The sequence below is a fragment of the Artemia sp. Qi Xiang Cuo genome, chromosome 13, assembly GCF_049724085.1.
Source record: "Artemia sp. Qi Xiang Cuo chromosome 13, ASM4972408v1, whole genome shotgun sequence".
Taxonomy (NCBI): domain Eukaryota; kingdom Metazoa; phylum Arthropoda; class Branchiopoda; order Anostraca; family Artemiidae; genus Artemia; species Artemia sp. Qi Xiang Cuo.
Window position 1 is genome coordinate 9,899,845 of NC_142806.1, and position 21,584 is coordinate 9,921,428.

At 36.4% G+C, this 21,584-nt stretch overlaps 1 protein-coding gene across 1 annotated transcript in view; it reads left to right on the forward strand.

Annotated features, from left to right (window-relative positions):
• Positions 1-17,852, forward strand: part of Scgdelta (sarcoglycan delta) — a 136,362-nt gene extending 118,510 nt beyond the window's left edge. Inside the window, exon 6 of the mRNA XM_089099127.1 lies at positions 17,278-17,852. Coding sequence (XP_088955253.1) covers positions 17,278-17,469 — 192 coding nt within the window. The 3' untranslated portion in view covers positions 17,470-17,852. The remainder of the gene's footprint in view (positions 1-17,277) is intronic.
• The last annotated feature ends 3,732 nt before the right edge of the window (positions 17,853-21,584 follow it).

Consider the following 21,584-nt stretch of genomic DNA (forward strand, 5'->3'; position numbering starts at 1 on the left):
GGATACCTAAAAAAATCCTTTAGTAAAAAATAGTTAAATTTTGTTATTTCGCTTTTCCTGTTAAACATATATTAAAAAACATGATGCCTTTTGAATCCCTCCGGTTGATATAAAATGCGCATTGAACTAATATAAAAGCTTCCTCATATATCTTCAGAAAATCTGCATGCATTTTGTTTGGTAAACCCACAAAACTAGGTTTTTGGTACACCATCTGAGGGTTCTCAGGAACTGAATCTAAGCATCAGGTTGGTAATTTGGGACCCAGAGAAATATAAAATCGGGATATAAGTTTTCATATTTCTGTACATGGGAAATTCTATTAATAAAAAAGATGGCATGGCAGCATCTCCCTATCCAAGAGGAGCTCCCAGGGCTCTTTGGGAACTGCATCACTTATATCATTTTTCATGTGTAACAAGTATTGTAGCTTGGTTCATAAAATTGTAAACAAACATTAATTGTTTCCAGATTCATTGTTGTCATAGCAAATAAAGATTCACCGGTAATATATAGACTATGCCTAAATAGATGGTATCTACACTAGTTTAGTCTCCTTACCACTAAAACTAGCAATCACCAGCCCCCACTTTTGAATGTCTTGAGTTCCTAAATTAGATAGTAGGTAGCTACTTTCCAAGATTTAGTTTTGGGTAGGGTTTAAAAACGTGGCCCCGAAGTTTGAAGAACTAACGTGGTTTTATCGACTTTAACCCTGTAAGTTAGAAGGCATTAGACCCTTAAGGTCCAAATCGGTGGTGCTGATATCCATTTTGTGGCCCTTCAGCTAGGAAGTGCAACGGGGCATCCTGTGCTTTCGCACACCTTTCCTGCTTAACTTCCCTAGATTTCTCTAAGTACCCATTTAGACCTAGGTCAACTATGGCTGAGCTTACAGAAACACACCAACGACCCCCGTCTCAATCCAAATAAATGGCTACGCCTAGGAATAAACCCGTGCCCTTCGGACAAAGAATTCTCAAACCAGCAAACCCTCAAACGAGTTTAACCCTGAGTTCCCACTGATGCAATTTCATGCAAGAATAGCCGTTTTTGCGTTATTCTTCAAATTTTCTCCGTTTTTTGCTGCAAGTTTATGGGCCACAACAGTTCAGCGGCAGCATTGAAATATATCTATTGAACCGTTAAATATCACATAGCAAGTAAAATTTAGTAGTAAGTTAAAAAGAAGTAAAGTAAGAAGCACAACAGCCCTAAACCTTCAATGTCCAAACAAACAATGTTGATCTCTGTGTCATGACCCTTCAGCCAGGAAGTGCAATAAGGGACCAAGGGTCAGCCATCCTGTGCTTTCACACAACCTTCCTGTTTACCCTCCCTAGATTTTTCCAAGTACCCGTATTGAGCTGGGTTGACTCTGGCTGAACTTACAGAGTCACGACAAGTCTCAAACCAAATAACCGGCCACGCCAGGAATCAAACCTTTGTCCCTCAGACAAAGAATTCCCAACCCAGCGTGCCAACCACTTATCCATGTCCGTTATTCTGAATTGATGCTTTTTAGAACCAAAAATTGCATGTAATTGAGAAACTAATTGTGTGTATCAGAAGTTTTCCATTAATTTTTGACAAACAAATGAGGATTGTGATTATGATTTCATTTTGGATATTGTTATTTTTTGTACAATTTTTGTCAAAGTTGCTTTTTAGTATGTGGTGAATATGTTGAAAAGCAATGTCTATCCTCTACTATATGGTAATCTTCTATTCTGTAGTGACCCCCTTCTGTAGAAAGAATTATTGTGCTACTACAATGACTAGTACATCTACTTTTATTTTTGTGGATACTGCAAATACTGCAACAAAAAACGACCGGATTGTAAAAAATCTCAAAATATTACGAGGCATGAATAAAAATTAGTTATGTAATTAAATAATTAATCTTTGTGTTGATTTTTAATCATTGAAAATAAATCTGCTGCACTACTTGCCTCATTATCATTAAGACAATCTACCATATTCAAATCTGCCGATGAAGTTATTCTATTCTTAAGAAATCCATATGCTCAGTCAGTGAGGAGCATTGAAATCAAAATTCTAAATTCCCTTTTTGTTGGATTAACTTGGGTATCTTATGTACTTAATGTCTTACCCGCACAATTCTGAATCGTCACCTTGCTCCAATACTTGTACCCGATTAATTCAAACATTAAAGAAAGCTAATAAGGGAAGATGATTGAGTTCTTTTCAAAGAAAAAAAAAATAGTCAATGTCATCTGACCAAATCTAGTCTTACCAAAATTAGCTTAATTTCTTTTCCCTCTTTTTCATCTATTTGTACTTGGTTGAAAGTGGACAAACTCTTTCAAAAAGGTACAATAGGAATATTTGTATAGGATATATAAATATATTTTTTAAACTGACAAATTTTCTGAAAACTAGCCAGTCCCTAACTATTTTATAATAAAAATAAACTAAGAAAACCGGCCAAACTTTTAATCAAATGCTAGGTCAGGATAGTTTGAAATTACCTTATCTTCAATTTTTTAAATTCGTTTGGGCAATCCTACACTTTCATTGGTGCTAGCAGTTCAAACTTTCTATTGAGCTGTAACTAAATGCCAAAGATCATTAAAATTTGTCAATAATGCTTAGCTGCAATACCTCAGTTATGGCTAATAGTATTAAGTTTAAAATTTTAGATATTACGAGAGAATGTTGAACCTAATCATTAGGCACTATAGGGATCCAAACAGTCAAAAAGGGACATCTCCGATATATCAGGAACAGCAAAAGATATTTATTTAAAGCACTCAGGGAATGTTGAACTAAATTACATTACGACATTACATGCATTTTAATTGTCGAAAAGGTATATCTGCAGTATCCCAAAACAGCTGAGGATATAAGTAGAAATATTCAGGTAATGCTGTGGGGATACTGAAGTAAATCAAAAGACACTTTAAGGATCCCTATTGTCAAAAGAGCGTGTCTGTAGTGTTTGAGGAGTGGATAGTGGTATTAAGCTGAAAATATAAATCAATTATTTGGACTTATTAAGCGTGTTAGATAAATCAAACCACATATGTGCTTTTGTGCTGGCAAACAAGTGTATGTGCCATATCTCAGGAAAAACTAAGGATACTACGTTGAAACTTTCGGGGAGTGTTTAGGGGCGTATTTAACTAAATTGTAGGGTCCTAAGTGCACTCAAAATATCTCAGTGATGTATATCCAACTACTTTAGCTAAATGCATAAATTAACACCTTAAGGGACGAAGCTGAAAATGTGAGAAAGTATTGGACGGGGATATCAAATAGATTTTGACTCAAAAAGACAAAAAAAAACTCAAAATGAGTATAACTGTACTTTTACTTGGACCTGGATCAGCAAACAAACTGTGTAGCTCTCCCTAGTGACAGGATCAGGTAGACTGTTGAATTCCATTGGTTACGGTCTTGGTTTAATGCAGTTACAATTTTGACCCATGAAGGGTATCGTTGTTTCCTCTAATCAGGCACTGGTTTGCAGCGCAGACTTTTATTTATAAAAGTCTCGGCTAATCACCAGCAAACATGGCCAAACCAGGACAAGTGGCAAGGTCCAATGATAGTTGTGATGTCGTACTTCTGGTCACATCACTGGTGGATGATTGTATTTGGGATTTGGTTGCTGAGATGTAATAGTCCAGGCGCCAAGACCTAAAAATCTGACACCTCCATTGCAAGTCTGTTTCAAACAATTTTATAGCAGTTTCTAGCAATATCAAACCCGATGATAACGATTATACCCAGGGATAGGTACCTCCGAGGGGTACTTGACCCTTAAAAATGACTTGAAATGTTAAATAGAACTATCTAGCAAATTTCACTTGCAGCCCATTATATTTTGGTCCTTTTAGCTGCAGCTCAACCTAATTGAGCAAAAATGTAAGCAAGTTAGTGACTAAAAAAAGACAAAAAAAAATTGTTATCACCTGAATGTTCTTTTTATTTGATAAATTGAATAAAGTTTCGCAGTTACTGTATTGAGAAATTGTTATAATGTTTAATTATTTATAACCCACACATGAAAATGAGTAACTGAACAGGAACAGTCCTGGTCAAGGGTAGAAATAAAATATTCAAATTTAATATTTTCAAGAAAAGTAGATAGCGGAAATTTGGCCAGAAGAGGTTTCAATAAGAAAAAACAAGAAAGAAAATGCAGCACTTACTCAGTCTGGTAAAAAAAATAAAAAAGAGAACGTCCAGTCAAAGAACAGTACAACATTTGATATAGATCATAAAGTGAAATATATTGATAGATAATAAAATAAAAAATAGTTATCATCATTAGAATCCAACAAACATGCACCTCTACAACTACATAGCAAGCTACAATTTTTATTCCTTCACAACCACAACGCAACCAGCAACCATTTATAGAGGTGCAATATGGCAAGATTATCTGGATTGAAAGTGGCCACTGAGGCAAGTAACTAGTTAATGGTATCACACCTTGGCTTTTGCTGAATACCCATCCAAAGTTAAAGGGGCTGTGGATAATTGGAAGGGGTTTTAGAGCCTGAAGCAGAATATGGAGTTGGAAAAGGACACGCTTTATATGGAACCAAACAGTGTTCTATGTTGGCGGAATTATATTTTATACTTTTCTTCCTATGGAAGAGATGGATCCAAAGATTATTGAGTGACTTAAAGTCACCAGACTTCTTACTGTATGCGGCAACAACCAGCTTCCTGCATACCCGTCATTTCTTGTTGAAATGATGCTAAGCTTGAAATGTCACTTTCAATCTTTTTGCTTAAATCAGCCTTAGCTTCCAATAATCCACTCTTCGCACTTGCACTTAGGAATGTCATTTTTCCTTTGGAGTAAAAAAAAAACTGGTTGTATTGCAGCCACTCAAACAATGCAATAGAGCCAAAGAGGATAACAATGAAGTTGGTGCCAATTTTGCCACACAACGAACTGGAATTATTTCTTTGGGAAACTGTACAAACAGCTCGGGATTTTGGTTCTGAGATAGTAAAGCCAGCTGTTTGTAATGTTGAAGTAAAATCACAATAATGTCAGTGTTATTAGCACAAACAATAACTTTTGAACACCAATTCCATAAGCAAGATGCAACATGAAGCATTATGCAAATGTTGGCCTCCTTGTGGGTGCTCTCAAGCTCTGCAATAGTGATAGGAACTTCATCCATCTGGAGCTTCATCACACACTTTCTCTCCAAATATCCTCCTCCCAGAAAACTGCTGAAATCACTTCTGGGTATGCACTGGTTCTTCCATTCTGCAAACACTTATTTGATTATCTTTGCTTTACACTTGGAATTCGTGAGAAGAGCTAAGTTTTCAAGCATGATTGTCTCTGTCACAGAAATGTTTTTTTGAGATTGGCATCTGATACCAATTTGCTTCGGTTGGCTTTCTCAATTGGCTTCTGAGACCAAAAATATGACCTGAAATCAACAACCACTCCCACTTGGTTGCAGGTTTGGCTGTACGCTATTACAGTTGGTCATGAGTGTACATTAAAATAGTTTTTAAATAAATAAAACAAAACTAATTTTGTAACACTGCATAGTCTTGGAACGCCTTCTTTTTCTTCAAAAATACTTTTTGAAAATGGATGCAATTTGTGCAATAATTGTTTTCTTAGAACATCCACTGGAGATCCTTGACCACCTTGGCATGCCAACATGACCTTTTTAATAACATCAAGTTCCTGTGATGCTGTAGCAGCTTCCCTTTTGACTACAGGAACCAGTATTTTAGTGTGTCCATGGTTTAACTCTTATCTTGGAGAAACTAGACATTTTCCCACTCGGAAATCCTTCAATAGCTTTGAGGCCGACATCTTCTGCAGCTAGAAGTTCCTTTCCAACTGTTTTATCAGCCACTTCATATGTCATTATGTTAGTCAAGGACTTAAAAGATTTTTTTCAGTAAAGTACAAATTATATTCTGGCTTTTAAAAAGCATAGGGTTTAGAACCCTACTCAGATTAATTTCTGCTCGTTTTGAGTTTGAATTATTTTATTTTCTGTTTGTTTTAGGTTTCATTTATTTATTGGATTTTTGGTAGTTGTATGCTTGGTAGATTATTAGATTCTACTTTTTTTTCATTTTTGGTTTAATGGAGTTCTTTATTTTTTTTTGAAAAGAATATTTTGTGCAAAAAGCTTTTTGAATAATTTCTATTCGTTTTATATTGACATAGTCTTTTCAGGGAAAAAGACTGAGCCTCTTCTGAAGTCAAACAACCATCCCTTCCATAAAAGCCTTAAATACCCCCTTGGCATAACTTAAAACCCTTGCCCCTAATCTCTGGGATTTGTTTCAACCCCAAAAGCCTTGTTATATGATTTCAACGTTTTCTATAAAAATTTTATATCCCCGAGGGTATAACTTACAATCCTTACCCTGAGGATAGTAGGGGGGGGGGTTTAGAGAATATGGGGGTAATGAGGATAGGGGGCATATCGGACCTAATTTCCAGAATTTTAAACTACGTTGAACAAAATATATATCTCAAAACTTTGATTAGCTGTATTTAGGGAAATGGTGGGCGTGAGAGGGGGGTTAGTTGCTCTCCATTCATTTTCGAATATTAAAAAGGGTACTAGCCCTTTCAATTTCCAATCAAATGAGCCCTTGTTGAAGGTTCTACGACACCACTTTCTATAAAAACCTCATATGCCCCCAGGGTATAACTTAAAACCCTTGCCGTGAGGGCTCTAAGGGGGTTGTCATTCTAAAAGACCTAAATTCCAGAGCTTTTAACTATGTTGAATAAAATGAATATCTCAAAATTTTGATTGCATGTGTTTGGGGAAATGGTGGGAGTGAGAGGGGGTTTGTTGCCTCCAATTACTTTCAATTATTAAAAAGGGCATAGCCCTTTCAATCGAATATGCCCTTTTTGAAGTTTTACGACAACGCTTTCTTTAAAAACCTAATATGCCCCCATGGCATAACTTACAACCCTCACCTTGAGGGCTGTGGGGGGTTGTCATCCTCAAAGACACAATTTCCGGAACTTTCAACTACGTTAAAAAAAATGGATATCTCAAAATTTTTATTGTATGTGTTTGGGAAAATGGTGGGCGTGACAGGGGAATGAGTTGCCCTCCAATTACTTTCGACTATTAAGAAGGCCACTAGCCATTCCAAATTCCAATGGAATAACCCCTTTTTGAAGTTTCTACGACAACGGTTTCTATAAAAACCTTATATACCCCCAGGGCATAACTTAAAACCCTTGCTCTGAGGGATGCAGGGGGCGAGGGGTTGTCATCCTTAAGAACCTAATTTCCAAAACTTTCAACTACGTTGAACAAAATGGCCATCTAAAAAATTTGATTTTATGTGTTTGGGGAAAAGGTGAACCTGAGAGGGGGGGGGGTTAGTTGCCCTCCAATCAATTTCGACTATTAAAAAGGGCACTAGCCCATAGAATTTTCAATCGAATGCACCCTGTTTCAAGTTTCTACGACAAAATTTTCAATAAAAACCTTATATGCCCCAGGGTATAACTTATAACCCTTGCCCTGAGGGCTCTGAGGGGGTTATCATCCTCAAAGACCTAGTTTCCAGAACTTTCAACTACGTTGAACAAAATAGCTATCTCAACATATTGAATGGCTGTGTTTGTATAAATGGTGGGCGTGAAAGAGGTGTTAGTTGCCTTTCAGTCTCTTTCGACTATTAAAAAGGACACTAGAGATTTCAATTTCCGAATGAATGACCCCCTTTTGAAGTTTCTACGACAACGCCTTCTTTGAAAACCTTGTTTGCCTCCAGGGCATAAATTAGAACCCTTGCCCTGAGGGATATGGGGGGGGGGTCGTCATCCTCAAAAACCTAATTTTCAGAACTTTTAACTTTTTAGAACAAAGTGGCTATCTCAAAAATTTTATTGTATGTGTTTGGGGAAAAGTTGGGCTTGAGAGGTGGGTTAGTTGCCCTCCAACAACTTTTGACTATTAAAGAGGGCACTAGCCCTTTGAATTTCCAATCGAAAGAGCCTTTTCTAAAGTTTCTACGACATTACTTTCTATAAAAATCTTATATAGCCCCAGGGCATAACTTACAACCCGTGCCCTGAGGGCTGAGGGGAAGTGTCCTCGTCAAAAACATAATTTCTATGTGGAAATCATCTACACTGAACAAAATGGCTATCTAAAAATTTTGATTTGATTTGTTTGGGGAAATGGTGGGCATGGAAGGGTGTTAGTTGCCTTCCAATCACTTTTGACTATTAAAAAGGGCACTAGCCACTCCAATTTCCGATCGAATGAGCCCTTTTCAAAGTTTTTATCGACAACTCCTTCGATACGAAATGCCCTGGTCTAGAACAAAAAAAAAAATAATAATAAAACATTGTGCCAACATCGTTCTTTACTTAGGCAATGCGATTGCGCTGCCTACGAAAAGGGTATCATCTTAAAGGGTTCATTTAGTTCAAGTAAAACGACTATTATGTTTGGGGATAACATAAAAAAGGCATCAAGTGTAATTTTCACCTAATTCAGAGCCCAGTTACGAAAATATCTCCAAATTTTGCATGAAATCCCCCTCCTTTCTTTACAAAGTTACCATGACTTGATTTTATAATGGTCATGTAAAATATACCTTTTTCAGTATAGAATGAATTTTTACACTAATTTCCTTATATTTTCAGATATTTGAAAATTAAACAGAATGGCAAAAGAAAACAAAAATAAAACTCATGATTCAGGTGTCAAAATAACCCTTTTTGCATCACCGTTCAGAATTACACTGACCTGTGTTGGCCTCAGGTGGCTTGATGCTGTGGTGAGTTGCTAGTAGTAGTAATAGTGGTAAAAAAAGGATCAAAGATGAACATTTATTTGTTTATTTTTTTTTCAATGGGTGATGGTATTGAACTAGTGGTCATAGAGTGTTGAGGGGGGGATTGTTTGAATGGAGAGTAAAAGTTCTAGTGCCTTTTAAAGTGCCCAAAAAATTGGAGGGCGACTAGCCCCCTTCCATGCCCTCTTTTCCCCCAAAGTCATCCGGTAGAGATTTGATATGGCCATTTTGTTCAACATGGTTGAAAGGTCCAATAACTATACCTTTGGGGATAACTTTGCCCCTTTCACTCAAAGACAAGGTCGTTTAAATTAAACCAAGTTTCATAACCCCGTTAGGTCTCTGGTGAAATTATTCCCAAAGGGACTGGACTGGCAGCAACTCATTTTGTTTCAAAACCTGTTCTTACTTGCATATAATTTTTGTCCCAAAGGGACTGGACTGGCAGCAACTCGCTTTGTTTCAAAACCTATTCTTGCTCGTAAATAGTTTGTGTCTGTCTCAGATAGGTCGTTCAGATTTAGCCTGTCAACATTATTGTAGAATAGTTGTTAAAGTGAAGTCTGACTGGATAACATGAATAAACCGAAAGTGAGAGACAAGGTTGCGTGCACGGACTGTGGGTCAAACTTTGACTACGAGTGGAAAAGAAGGCTTGAAATTTCTAAACACAATGGAAAAGAAATCAGAATTCGAATGACAGGAGCCCCGCGAAACCCCTTTGAAGCAAGTGTATCTAGGACAGTGAAAAAAAGCTCGATTACAAAACGAGTCTGAGGTTGAGGTGGATACAGCGCTTGAAAAGGACAAGGAAGATCTGGCCATGTAGCCAGAATTTGTTTGCCAGGGCAGGGGTGGTTCTGAAAACGCTGGAATAGCTCATTCAAGTCGGGAGGTAAGTTTTTGGCTACGACTCTAGTGAAACATAGTTACAAACTCGGCTTGTCTGCGAAACTTTCCGTGGAGATGTCCCCATAACATAGTTTCCTCTTGGCAAACGCCCATGGCGAAACGTCCCCAAACATAAATTTAGTACTTCGCCTTGGTCTTAAGGTGCATTGTCGTTAAATAGCAGCCGAATTTGTTTTTAAAGTGAAAAGAAGAAAAGGTAAATTTAAAAACTATTATCATTATAACTTTCATCGATGTTTTTTTTTGTTTTTGCGTATATATTATGGTGGTTTCTTGTGTTAAAGAAATTTATAGTGATAGAAATCTTTCTTTAGGTTTTGTTATTGTTATTAAATTTAATAGTTTGTTTTAGTTCCTTTTTGGGGGGGGGGGGGTGGGGGAGGGACATGACGGGTCACTATTTGGAAAAGTTTTATGAGTTGGTAAGAGATAGCCACCGTAAGAAGAGTTTCCTGTTTTGGAACGACACCCTTTTCTACGGTTAAGGCAAGTTTTTTATAATGGAAAAGTTTTAGGTAGTGTATGGTGACTTATTGTGTGTCCAGTTCGGCTGCTAATTGATATTTAAAAAAGTGTAGGTGACGCATAAAAGTTAAGAATTAGATTTGTTGCTTAAAGTAAATTTTTTGTCACTGAGAGGAGAGGAGGTAGGATTAAAAAAAAAAAAAAAATAGAGCGTATTGTCGAAGTAAAAACAAGACCAAAGATTTCGATGGGATCCCAAAACTGGAATTTTTATTGGACTTTTTGGTCCAGACAATCGGGTTTGTAGATTTCCGGTCTTCGCCAGACCCGTAAGCATGTTAGCATTTATCCCTCATCAACCACTTGAAAATGTAAAAAAAAAATGATACCGAAGTGGGGTTTTCGACCGATTACGACCAAACGGCTATTCCACTGTGAAGACCAAGTTCAGATATGGATTCAATAGCTATGTTTACGCCTAAATATCATCTCCAGTTGACAATCAAATTTAGAAAAATCTTTTACTTTTACTGAATTCCCGATTTTAGCAATTCCGTGTGAACTACTTGTCCGGCAGGAAAATAAAGTTCAAAAACAGATTCAGCGTGTTTCATTAACTCTATATCGAAACTCTAATTAAGATCAGAAAAATATTTTTACCAATTTTGGCTGGATTCCGGGCAAACTAATTGTCCGGCAAAAATATAAAGTGACGGATGAGCAAGTATGGATTCAGCATGCAGTTTTACTCTATTTTGAATTTATAATCGATTTCATGACAAACTTTTATTTCTAGTACACTAAATTTCCGGTTAAAAACGAATGCAGTATGTCTCCTTACCCCTTATACTTTGGATTTTGTTTTTGTTTTACCAAATTTCTGGTTTTGGCTGGATTCTGAGCGAACTACTTGTCCGGCCCAAAAAAACTTCAGATATAGATTTAGCATGTATCTTTACCCCTGTACCGAATCTGTAATCACATTTTTATTTCTTCCAGATTTCCAGTTTCGGACGCATTCCGGGCTAAATACTTGTCCGGGAAGAAAATAACGATCGAAAACGAATTCAGTATGTGTCCTTACCCCCACATCGAACCTCTAATCAACTGCAGATACAACTTTTGCTGTTAATCATTTTTCCGCTTTTGGCTGGATTCCGGGCGAACTATTTGTCCAGCGAGAAAATTAGTTTCAGATATGGATTCAGCATGTCTCCTTACACCTCTAAATCGACTATGTTATTTACTTTTAAAATATCTTTAACTAACCCCCACCCCTTGATATAGAGGTACATAGCCCATCTACGAAATTGACCTGTACTTTCACCCCAAGAATCCTCACATCAAGTTTGATCAAAACATCTATAGGCCTACCCCTTCGAGAGTTATCATGCTTACAGACGGACAAATTGTACAAAGTCATAGATATCCCGTCACTTACGTTTGGGATCCAAAAATTTTAAGATTTTGCATCGAATATTTGGGAACTGTCTTATCGGCACGAAAAAGCGGATGTGGGACCAGTTGCGTAGGATATTCACCGTTTCCCTCAAAATATACAGTCTTGTCCTGGGCTGGCCTCGTACATTAGTGATCCTAGGTCGTTTAAAGCAAAGGTTGCAGTAGTAGCAGTGCTTTCTGTATTTACTGCGGAAAACTTGAAAACCCGGTATTTCTGATTAACTGTCTCCTCGTAGTCAAGCAGACCAAAGGTTTCGATGGGATCCTAAAAACTGGAATATTTATTAGACTTCTTTGTCCAGACAATCGGGTCTTGTAGATTTCCAATCATCGCCAGACTCCGTAAACATGTTAACATTTATCCCTAATAACCGCCTGAAAATTTACTTCTGCATCGCAATCCAAATCAAAGCTCTATACGACTTCAGAATTAAATTTAGCTTTTTATCAAATTTCCGGATTGCAGGATTCCATACGAATTCCTTGTCCAGTGAAAAAAATAAAGTTTAGCTAATACGGATTCAGTACTTATTTTTACTCCGAACTCGAATCTCTAATCGACTTCAAAAGAAACTTTCCTATGGCCAATTTCCCGTTTTGGCCAGATTCCGGGTGAACTGATTATCCGTCAAAGAAATAAAGTTCAAAAATGAATTCAGCATTTCTCCTTATCCCTATAACGAATCTCTAATCGACTTTAGAAATAAACTTTAATCCTACCAAATTCCCGGTTTTGGCATTTACGAACTTGACCTGCACTTTGACCCAAAGGATTATCACACCAAATTTTGAACAAAATATCTCAATCCCTTGCTAAGTATCCGTCACTAACGTTTTAGGATCAGAAAAAGCGAAAGCCTAACCTGGCTCGAAAAGAGTCAAACATGGAGAATGCAAAAATCAGTGTAGTTCCGTTAGCGTGGATAAGAATGGCCTAAGAAGTTCGAGATCTCGGAGTCTGACGTGAGTAAGATAAGGCGGGTCTGATGCTTTGATAAAACCAATCAGACAGATAAAAAAAATCAATCAACTAAATATCGCAGAAAAGCCTGATCAAGGAGTTGAGTCACAAACATGAAAACAAATGAGAGATCAACTGATATAGCCCACAAATAAGCCAATAAAATATAGCACAAAAAAAGAAAGGACACACTACAAAATTTCGTGGTCTTAAATTAATCCGCTTTGAAAGAATATTATTATATTTTAGCCATGGACGTTTTTTTTGGGATCCCAAAACGTAAGTGACGGATACCAATTTGTCCGTCTGTCCGTCTGTTAGCACTATAACTCTCAAAGGGGTTGAGATATTTTGTTCAAACCTGGTGTCTTTTGGTCAAAGTAAAGGTCAAGTTCGTAGAGGGGCTCCTTAGCTCTATATTTGGGTGTGAGGGAGGGGGTTTCAAGTTAAGGGGCGAACAAATATTTTTTAATTGCCAATGAGATAGTCACTTTAGGGGTAAGTAAACATGCTGAATAAAAAGCTGAAATTTATTTTGAGGCCGGACAATTGGTTCGCCCAGAATCCGGTCAAAACCGGAAATTTGGAGGATGTTCCTGAAGCTGATTAAAGGGTCGACATAGGGGCAAGGAGACATTCTGAATCCGTTTTTTGGCTTCATTTTCTTACCGGACAAGTAGTTCGCCTGGAATCCGGTTTGGAAGAAGGTAAAAGTTGTTCCTGAAGCTGATTAGAGGGTCTATATAGGGGTAAGGAGACATTCTGAATCCGTTTTTCAGCTTCATTTTCTTACTGGACAAGCAGTTCACCCGGAAAGCCCAAACCGATAGTTTGGCGGAAGGTAAAAGTTGTTCCTGAAGCTTATTAGAGAGTCGACATAGGGGTAAGTAGACATGCTGAATCCAAACCTGAAATTTATTTTGACGCCGGAACATTGAGTTCGCCCGGAATCCGGTTTGGAAGAAGGTAAAAGTTGTTCCTGAAGCTGATTAGAGGGTCGATATAGGGGTAAGGAGACATTCTGAATCCGTTTTTCAGCTTCATTTCGTACCGGACAACTAGTTCACCCGGAATCCGGCCAAAACCGGTTTTGGGGCGGTCTCCATCGAAATTGTGTTTACTGACAATTTTGTTTCAGGAAATGCATGTTACAATTACCAAGGAAACACTTGGCGTTAGAACACCGACCTTGATAGAACACCTAGCGACAGAAACGAGAGATAAATTCGAAACCGGAGAAGACTTCATGCCATCGGTCAACACAAATGATGAGAAGGAGTCAGATATAGGGCAAGAGGTCTCCGATCAAAGACACAACATGAAACTCTTTTCATGTGTCGCCAAGCTGGAGTATATTATATAAGTAGTTGCTGGTTCCAGTGACATAGTTAAGACCGCCCGGGAAAATTCTGCGTTGAATGCAAGAGATATCTTGGTGGAAATACAATCTACATCATCTTCTGTGTTTGAGCTGTGCAAGGAACTAACAGTCGATTGCACTGAAGAAATTCTTAACATTTCGGCAACTAGTGGAGTTGTTGTCGAAAATCACAGTGACGACTCCGAAAGTGTAGTTCAAAAGGATCCTGGAATAAGGAGGCCAATCTCTAGCGAAAACCAAAGGAAATACCTGATTTCATGTGGTCCTAATCAACCAAAGCTGAGTATGTTCCCAGCTGATCCGTCAATATAAAAAAAGAAACAGTGTCGTTTTCACCCCGGCTGGAATGAAGATTACCAGTACAGTATTGAGAAAGATGCTGCCTTCTGCTTCGTTTGCTCGCTTTTCTCTAGTGGTCCGGGGCGAGACCAGTCCGAAAACGCTTGGGTGGAAGACGGTGTGCGGCAATGGCACAAAATGAAGAGCCAAGGAAAAGCAAAGAAAGGAAAACTGGCTAGTAGCTTCTCTTCCAGGTCACACAAAGCAGCTTTGTCGGATTATTGTCACTTCGTCAGCAGTAATGGTCATGTTGATTTCCTACTTGATAAAAGAACTCGAGCTAAGCTTTTGCAGCAAGCGAAAGATGAAGAGACAAACAGAAAAATTGTGACAATACTTTTGGACGTTGCAAGAACCCTAGCAAAACGAGGCATTGCATTTAGAAGAACGGAAGAACAAGACGGCAACTTTGTTCAATTTGTTCAACTTCTAGCGAGATATGTGCCTGCTCTTAAAGCTTGGTTAAATGATTCTCGGTATAGACCACACAAAGTTACCTATCTACACAAAATGTCCCAGAACGAGTTTATTGAATTGCTTTCAGCAGAAGTCAGGGAGAAGATCCTTGACGAAGTCCTAGATTCAGAATTTTATTCTGTGATGGCGGATACGACACCCGATGCTTCACATTCTGATAAGCTTGCAGTCGTAATCCGCACCATCAGCTCGGAAGGAATGCCTAGAGAGAGACTATTAGATTTTAGCGAGGCAAATGAAAAACTGGTCAGGATATGCCAGAAAGTATAATAGGAACACTGACAAGGAGAGGAATTCCGCTGGATAAACTAGCTTTTCAGTCGTATGACTATACAAGTGCAATGTCTGGTCAGTTTAATGGAGCCCAGTAGAAAGTATCGGAACTTCTCAGTCACCGTGTGCCTTATATACCCTGCTAGGCCCACAGACTAAACACCGTGATAGAGCCTAGTTGCAATTCATCTCTCTTGATAGCCAAGCTTTTCAATATCCTCAAAGAAATGTATGTGTTCTTCTCTTCATCTACAAAGCGTTTTGCTACCCTTAAAGAAAAACTCTCTTCGATTGAAAACAGCCTTAATCTCCGAAACTTATCACGGACCCGATGGACCGCAAGGGCTGAAACCATACAAGCAGTGATTACTTCGTTTGAATCAATAGTCTCAGCCTTTGACGACATAAAAGAGATGAAGAACGCCGATATGAAAACAAAAGCACAAGCCAGCAGCCCTCTGAAAAGGATTCTCAACTTCGATTTTATTGCCTGCCTCATATTCATGAAGAATATCATGTACAAGGCCAGGATTGCAACAGAAAAGCTTGAAGAAGAGGAGATGAACATCTTCGACGCAATTGAGATGCTAGACGCTACGAAAAAACTTTTTGAAAGAATATCTTGTGAGGAAATGAACAGTTTATTTGAACGTGCAGCACAGTTTGCCAAAAGAATGGAAGTGGTCCCAGAGGCTGATTTCATCAGACACCATCGTCGGAGACTTGGACCATCTCGTTATGACAGCCGAGCTCAAAGTCAAGCCGATATCTCAATGCATCAGTTCTATAGACAACATTTCAGAATCTTGCTTGACAAGTTGACTACAATGATGGGAGATAATCTCAGAGCTTGCCTTGCCGATTTTCTGCCATTTTGCACCTTACTCCAGCCTCCTTTGAACAAAAGTATCTCAGTTCCAGATATTGAGCAAGCAACAAAGTTTTTCCCAAACCAGGAAAAAGCTCCAGACGCTACTGCTCTTCAAGTAGAGCTTGATGTTTTGTTCCAGTTTTGCCAAGGCGCTGCTTGCTTCAGAGAAGTCCTTGGTGAAAGAAATCTCCGGAACCGTCAGCTTAAGCAAGCCAGTCGTCTCTGCAAATTGGCAGCGACTGCACCTGTTGCAGTTGCAGCTGCCGAAAGAACATTCAGCAAACTCAAGTTTGTGAAGAATTGGCTGAGAACTGCCATGCTTGATTCTCGACTGGATTCCCTCATGTTGTTGGTGAGTGAGAAAGACCTCACCGATGGTGTAGACTTAAACAAGATTGTTCAGCGCTGGTCAATTTTAAAGAGGAGGCAAATCCAGATTCCAGCTTTTCTTAGCTGTGTATTGGTACATGTAGTGTTCCGTTTTTGTCCTTCTTTGTTCCCGTAGATAAGTATAAATGATAAAACACTATTGTCTATGAAATTTGTAGGTAATGAAGAGTCGTAGAATATGATCTACAAGTCGTTTAAATGAGGGTTCTCACCCCTCCTGGCCTGAGTGCTTCGAGTCACCCCTGCTTGTAAATACAAATTTTAAGTTTAAAGGAGGAGGAAGAGAAACGTGGAGATAGCGTTTGAAATATCTGCCACGCCAAGAGCAATTATTCCGTCTCGAAAGCCTTCTAATGATTGAGCTAACACTAGACTCGAAAAAAAAGGATTTATAGCTTACGTACTAAAGCTAGTTAGGTTAATCATAAGCCTTTCACTGTTAAAAACCTTAATTATGTAATTTAATTTCCAGGTTGATGAAATATTGACCCTTTAATTCAAAAGTGGAAGGCTGCGCAAAACTAATTTTACAGGAAGGGAAACATCTTAAAATTTGTTAGGGGTCTTTTGTTTGTACAAAGAAGATTTTCTTAAGAAGTCGATTTTGATGTCAAAAGTTCAATTATCTTATAAATTTCTGGGAATGACTGTGAAACTAAAGTTGTCTCTGGTGCCCGGTCGGGCTTCAGCAGATCTAAAGTTGAGGAGCAGCTTGCTAATTTCAGTATTCAAGAAACATAAGAAATTTAATTGCTTGAAATAAGGAGATGCGGTGTAAATAGATGTTTATTTAACATATAAATTAAAACCTTTCAAATTACCGCTTCTGAAAATTAGTACACCTTTGATAATTTAGAAACTTGGTGTACCCTTTTTGAAACGTTGTTTTACTCAGCTATACAACTTCCAAAAAAGAAATATGTTATGTAATGAAGTTTATTTCAGGTACGTTTTGAAGGGGCATCAATCATGTTCCAGCAGCTAAAAACTGTGGTTCCTATTTCAAAATCACCAATTTCTTCGGCTTCTCAAAGTAGAACACATCAAGTCTTTCAAGTTTGTGTTTGTAGCAATGGGAAGCTGTTTTTAGCGGCAGCAGACTCATTTTGTGTTGGAGATGTGACTGTGTGCAACTGAATATTATCGTCCTAAAAATTGGCTTTCTAAATTGTCCCATTGTGATAATTACTGTCGCCTTTTGAATCTATTGGCTAATTTTAAGAAATAATAATTCAGAGACACAACAATGACCAACATGAAGTTGTTATTTTTAAAAGTTTCTGACTGTTTCTATGTCACAAATGTGAAATGTGAATGTCTCCAGCCAAAAATCATATGGCTTATAAACTATTCTCCAAATAATTGTTTGTGATAAACGTCACTGCCTTTGGAGCCCACTGGCTTTTGTATCTATAGCGTTAATTCAGTTGCAATACAGTTTTGTTTGAGTTTATCAGTGTCGCTGACCCTTGTGATCAATACATCTTGTTTTGAATAAAGCATATGGCCATGGTTAGCAACGATTTTTTAAGTGTCCTATACATCAGCCACCACTCTGCAGGACAGTTTAAGTTCAATATTTTGTTTTAAACGTCATATATTCTATTTCATTTCCTATTTGTCATTTTAGTTTCATACCATAATTAATAATTAAACACATTAACCAAAATATAAGAAGATTCCAAAACTGCCTAACACTGTGAAAAATAAAAACAAAGAAAACTCCCTCTCTCAAAGAGAGAGAGAGCGAGAGAGAAAGAGAGGGAGAGAGAGAGAGAGAGAGAGAAGCAAACAGCCTCTCAGACGCCTGTATTAATTTATTTATGTCTGAGAGAGCGTTTTATTATCTCCGCGTCTGCCTTTGTTTGTATGTGTGTAGGTGTGTAGGTGTTTGTAGGTGTTTTCGTCTCCCTCTCTCTCTCTGTGCCTGTGTGTCTGAGTGGCTGTTTGCTTGTCTCTCTCTATCTCTCTGTGCCTTTGTGTCTGAGTGGGTGTTTGCTTGTCTCTGTGTCTTTCTCGGTATGTTTGTGTGCCTGACTTCGTGTGTTTGTTTGTGTTTTCTCTCTCTCTCTCTCTCTCTCTCTCTCTCTCTCTCTCTCTCTCTCTCTCTCTCTCTCTCTCTCTCTCTCTCTCTCTCTCTCTCTCTCTCTCTCTCTCTCTCTCTCTCTCTCTCTCTCTCTCTCTCTCTCTCTTTATGCCTGTGTGTCTAATTGGGTGTTTGCATGTCTCTGTGTCTATCTTTGTGTGTCAGACTCTGTGTTTTCGTATGTGTTTCTCTCTCTCTCTCTCTCTCTCTCTCTCTCTCTCTCTCTCTCTCTCTCTCTCTCTCTCTCTCTCTGCCTGTGTACCTTAGCGACTGTTTGCTTGTCGCTTTCTCTCTTTCTGTGCCTGTAATTCCGAGTGGATGTTTGCTTGTCTCTGTGTGTGTTTGTGTGTCTGACTCTGTGTGTGTATGTGTTTTTTTTCTCTCTCTCCCTGAGAGGGAGAAAGAGAGAGAGAAGAAAAACAGACGCTCAGACACACAGTCAAAGAGATCAAGAGAGACAAAAATATATTCAAACACAGAGTCAGACACACAGAGAAAGACACGAAGATAATCAAAGCCCCGTTCGGAGACACAGGCATAGAGAGAGAGAGAGAGAAAGAGAGAGAGAGGGAAAGAGAGATATAGAGGGAGAGAGTTGAACCTCAAATGAACAACAGTTTTTGTTTTACAGCTTATTTAATATATATCAATAAAACTAATTCAAATAAATTAACTGATTGTATCTCCCAATGTTTGTAACATTATAGAAAACAAGTGATTTACTGAAAACACAAAACAATATATGTTTTTTAGTACGGTAAAAATAAACCTTTTAAGGATACATTTAACAGCATAAAATTAAAACAAAATATTTAATTTTTTAATAGTAAAGCATTTTTAGAATGATGCTTTATTTAATTTTTTTTCGTTTAATTGGGCATCACTTCTGCTCAATGAGCTCAGGTTAATGATTAACTGCCGTTTTTGGATATGAAAAGAACATTTTATGATTGCTTTATAGTGTCATTACAGACTCGCTTTAGAATTTATATCACAACTTATAAAGAAAACTATCGCTTTACTGAAAACACTCACACTCATAATAATATATGAGTTTTGGTATGGTAAAAGGAACAATTCAAATGAAAATAAAGGCCAACAATAAAACTTAAAACGAACAGAAATTATTCTGGATAAATAGTTTCCGTATAAATTATTCCGTAATGTTGTTTCGAAATTAAATTTAAATCAAAAATGAACATAGATTAAGTAAAGAACGCAGTTGAAACTTAAAATAAACACAAATTATTTTACAGATTATTTAACATATATCAATAAAACTAATGCGCTTTACTGAAAAAATACACACATACATAATAATTCAAATGAAACTAAAGTCCAACATTAAAACTTAAAATGATCATAAATTATTCAATATAAATAGTTTCCATACAAATTATTCCGTAGTGCTGTTCCTAAATTACATTTTAATCAAAAATTAGGATTTATTAAATAAATCACGAAGTTGAAACTTAAAATGAACAAAAATTATTATTTAACAGCTTATTTAACATATATCAATAAAACTAATATAAATAAATTAACTGATTGTATCTCCCTGCGTTTGCCAGATTATAGAAAACTAGTGATTTACTGATGACATAAAGCAATATATGTGTTATGATGCGGTAGAAATAAACCTTTTAAAGATACATTTACCAGTATAAAATTAAAACTAAAGTTAATTTTTTAATAGTAAATCTTAGAATGTTGCTTTATTTAATTTTATCGTTTAACGGGGTATCACTTCTGCTCAATGAGGTCAGTTTAATGATTAACAGCCGTTTTTGGATCTGAAAAGGACACTTTATGATTATTTTATAGATAAGATTGAAGTGTAATTACAGACTCGCTTTAGAATTTATATCACAACTTATAAGGAAAACTATCACTTTATTGAAAACACACACACACTCACATTAACACAATAATATATGAGTTTTGGTACGGTAAAAAAAATTCAAATTAAACTAAGGTCCAACATTAAAACTTAAAAAAGATCAAAAATTATTCAGTATAAATAGTTTCTGTATAAATTATTCCGTAGGGTTGTTTCTAAATTAAATTTTAATCAAAAACGAGTATAGATTAAGTAAATAACGAAGTTGAAACTTAAAATGAATAGAATGATTTTACAGCTTATTTAACATATATCAATAAAACTAATGCAAATAAATTAACTGGTTATATCTCCCTATGTTTTAAACATTATAGAAAACTAATGCCTTTCTGAAAACATTAAACAATATTTGTGTTTTGGTACGGTAAAAATAAACCTTTTAAGGATGCTTTTAATTATATAAATTTAAAACCAAATTGATTTTTTTTTAAAGTAAAGTATTTTTAGAATGTTGCTTTATTTAAATATTTTTTTGTTTAATGGGGTATGACTTAATCGGGTATTACTTAATTAATCACTTAAATTGAGCTCAATTTAGTTATCAACTGTCGTTTTTGGATCTTAAAAGGATATTTTATGATTATTTTATAGATAAGATCGAAGTCTCATAACAGACTCGCAGTAGAATTTATATCATACCGTATAAGGATATCTATCACTCTACTGAAAACACACGCACATAATAATATACGAGTTTTGGTACGGTAAAAACAAAAATTCAAATGAAACTAAGGTCCAACATTAAATCTTAAAACAAACAGAAATTATTCTGTATAAATAGTATCCGTATAAACTGTTCCGTAGTGTTGTTTCTAAATTAAATTTTAATCACAAATGTGCATAGATTCAGTAAAGAACGAAGCCAAAACTTAAAATGAATAAAAATGGTCGTTTTTCAGAAGGATATTTCTCAGAATTTTCCTTAAGCATAAATTAAATTTTAGTTATTCATTAAATAAAAGCTACTTACTCGTATATTAGACATATCACAGGACATGATATTAAATCAATACATATATATATATATATATATATATATATATATATATATATATATATATATATATATATATATATATATATATATATATATATATATATATATATATATATATATATATATATATATATATATATATATATATATATATATATATATATATATATATATATATATATATATATATATATATATAATATATATATATATATATATATATATATATATATATATATATATATATATATATATATATATATATATAT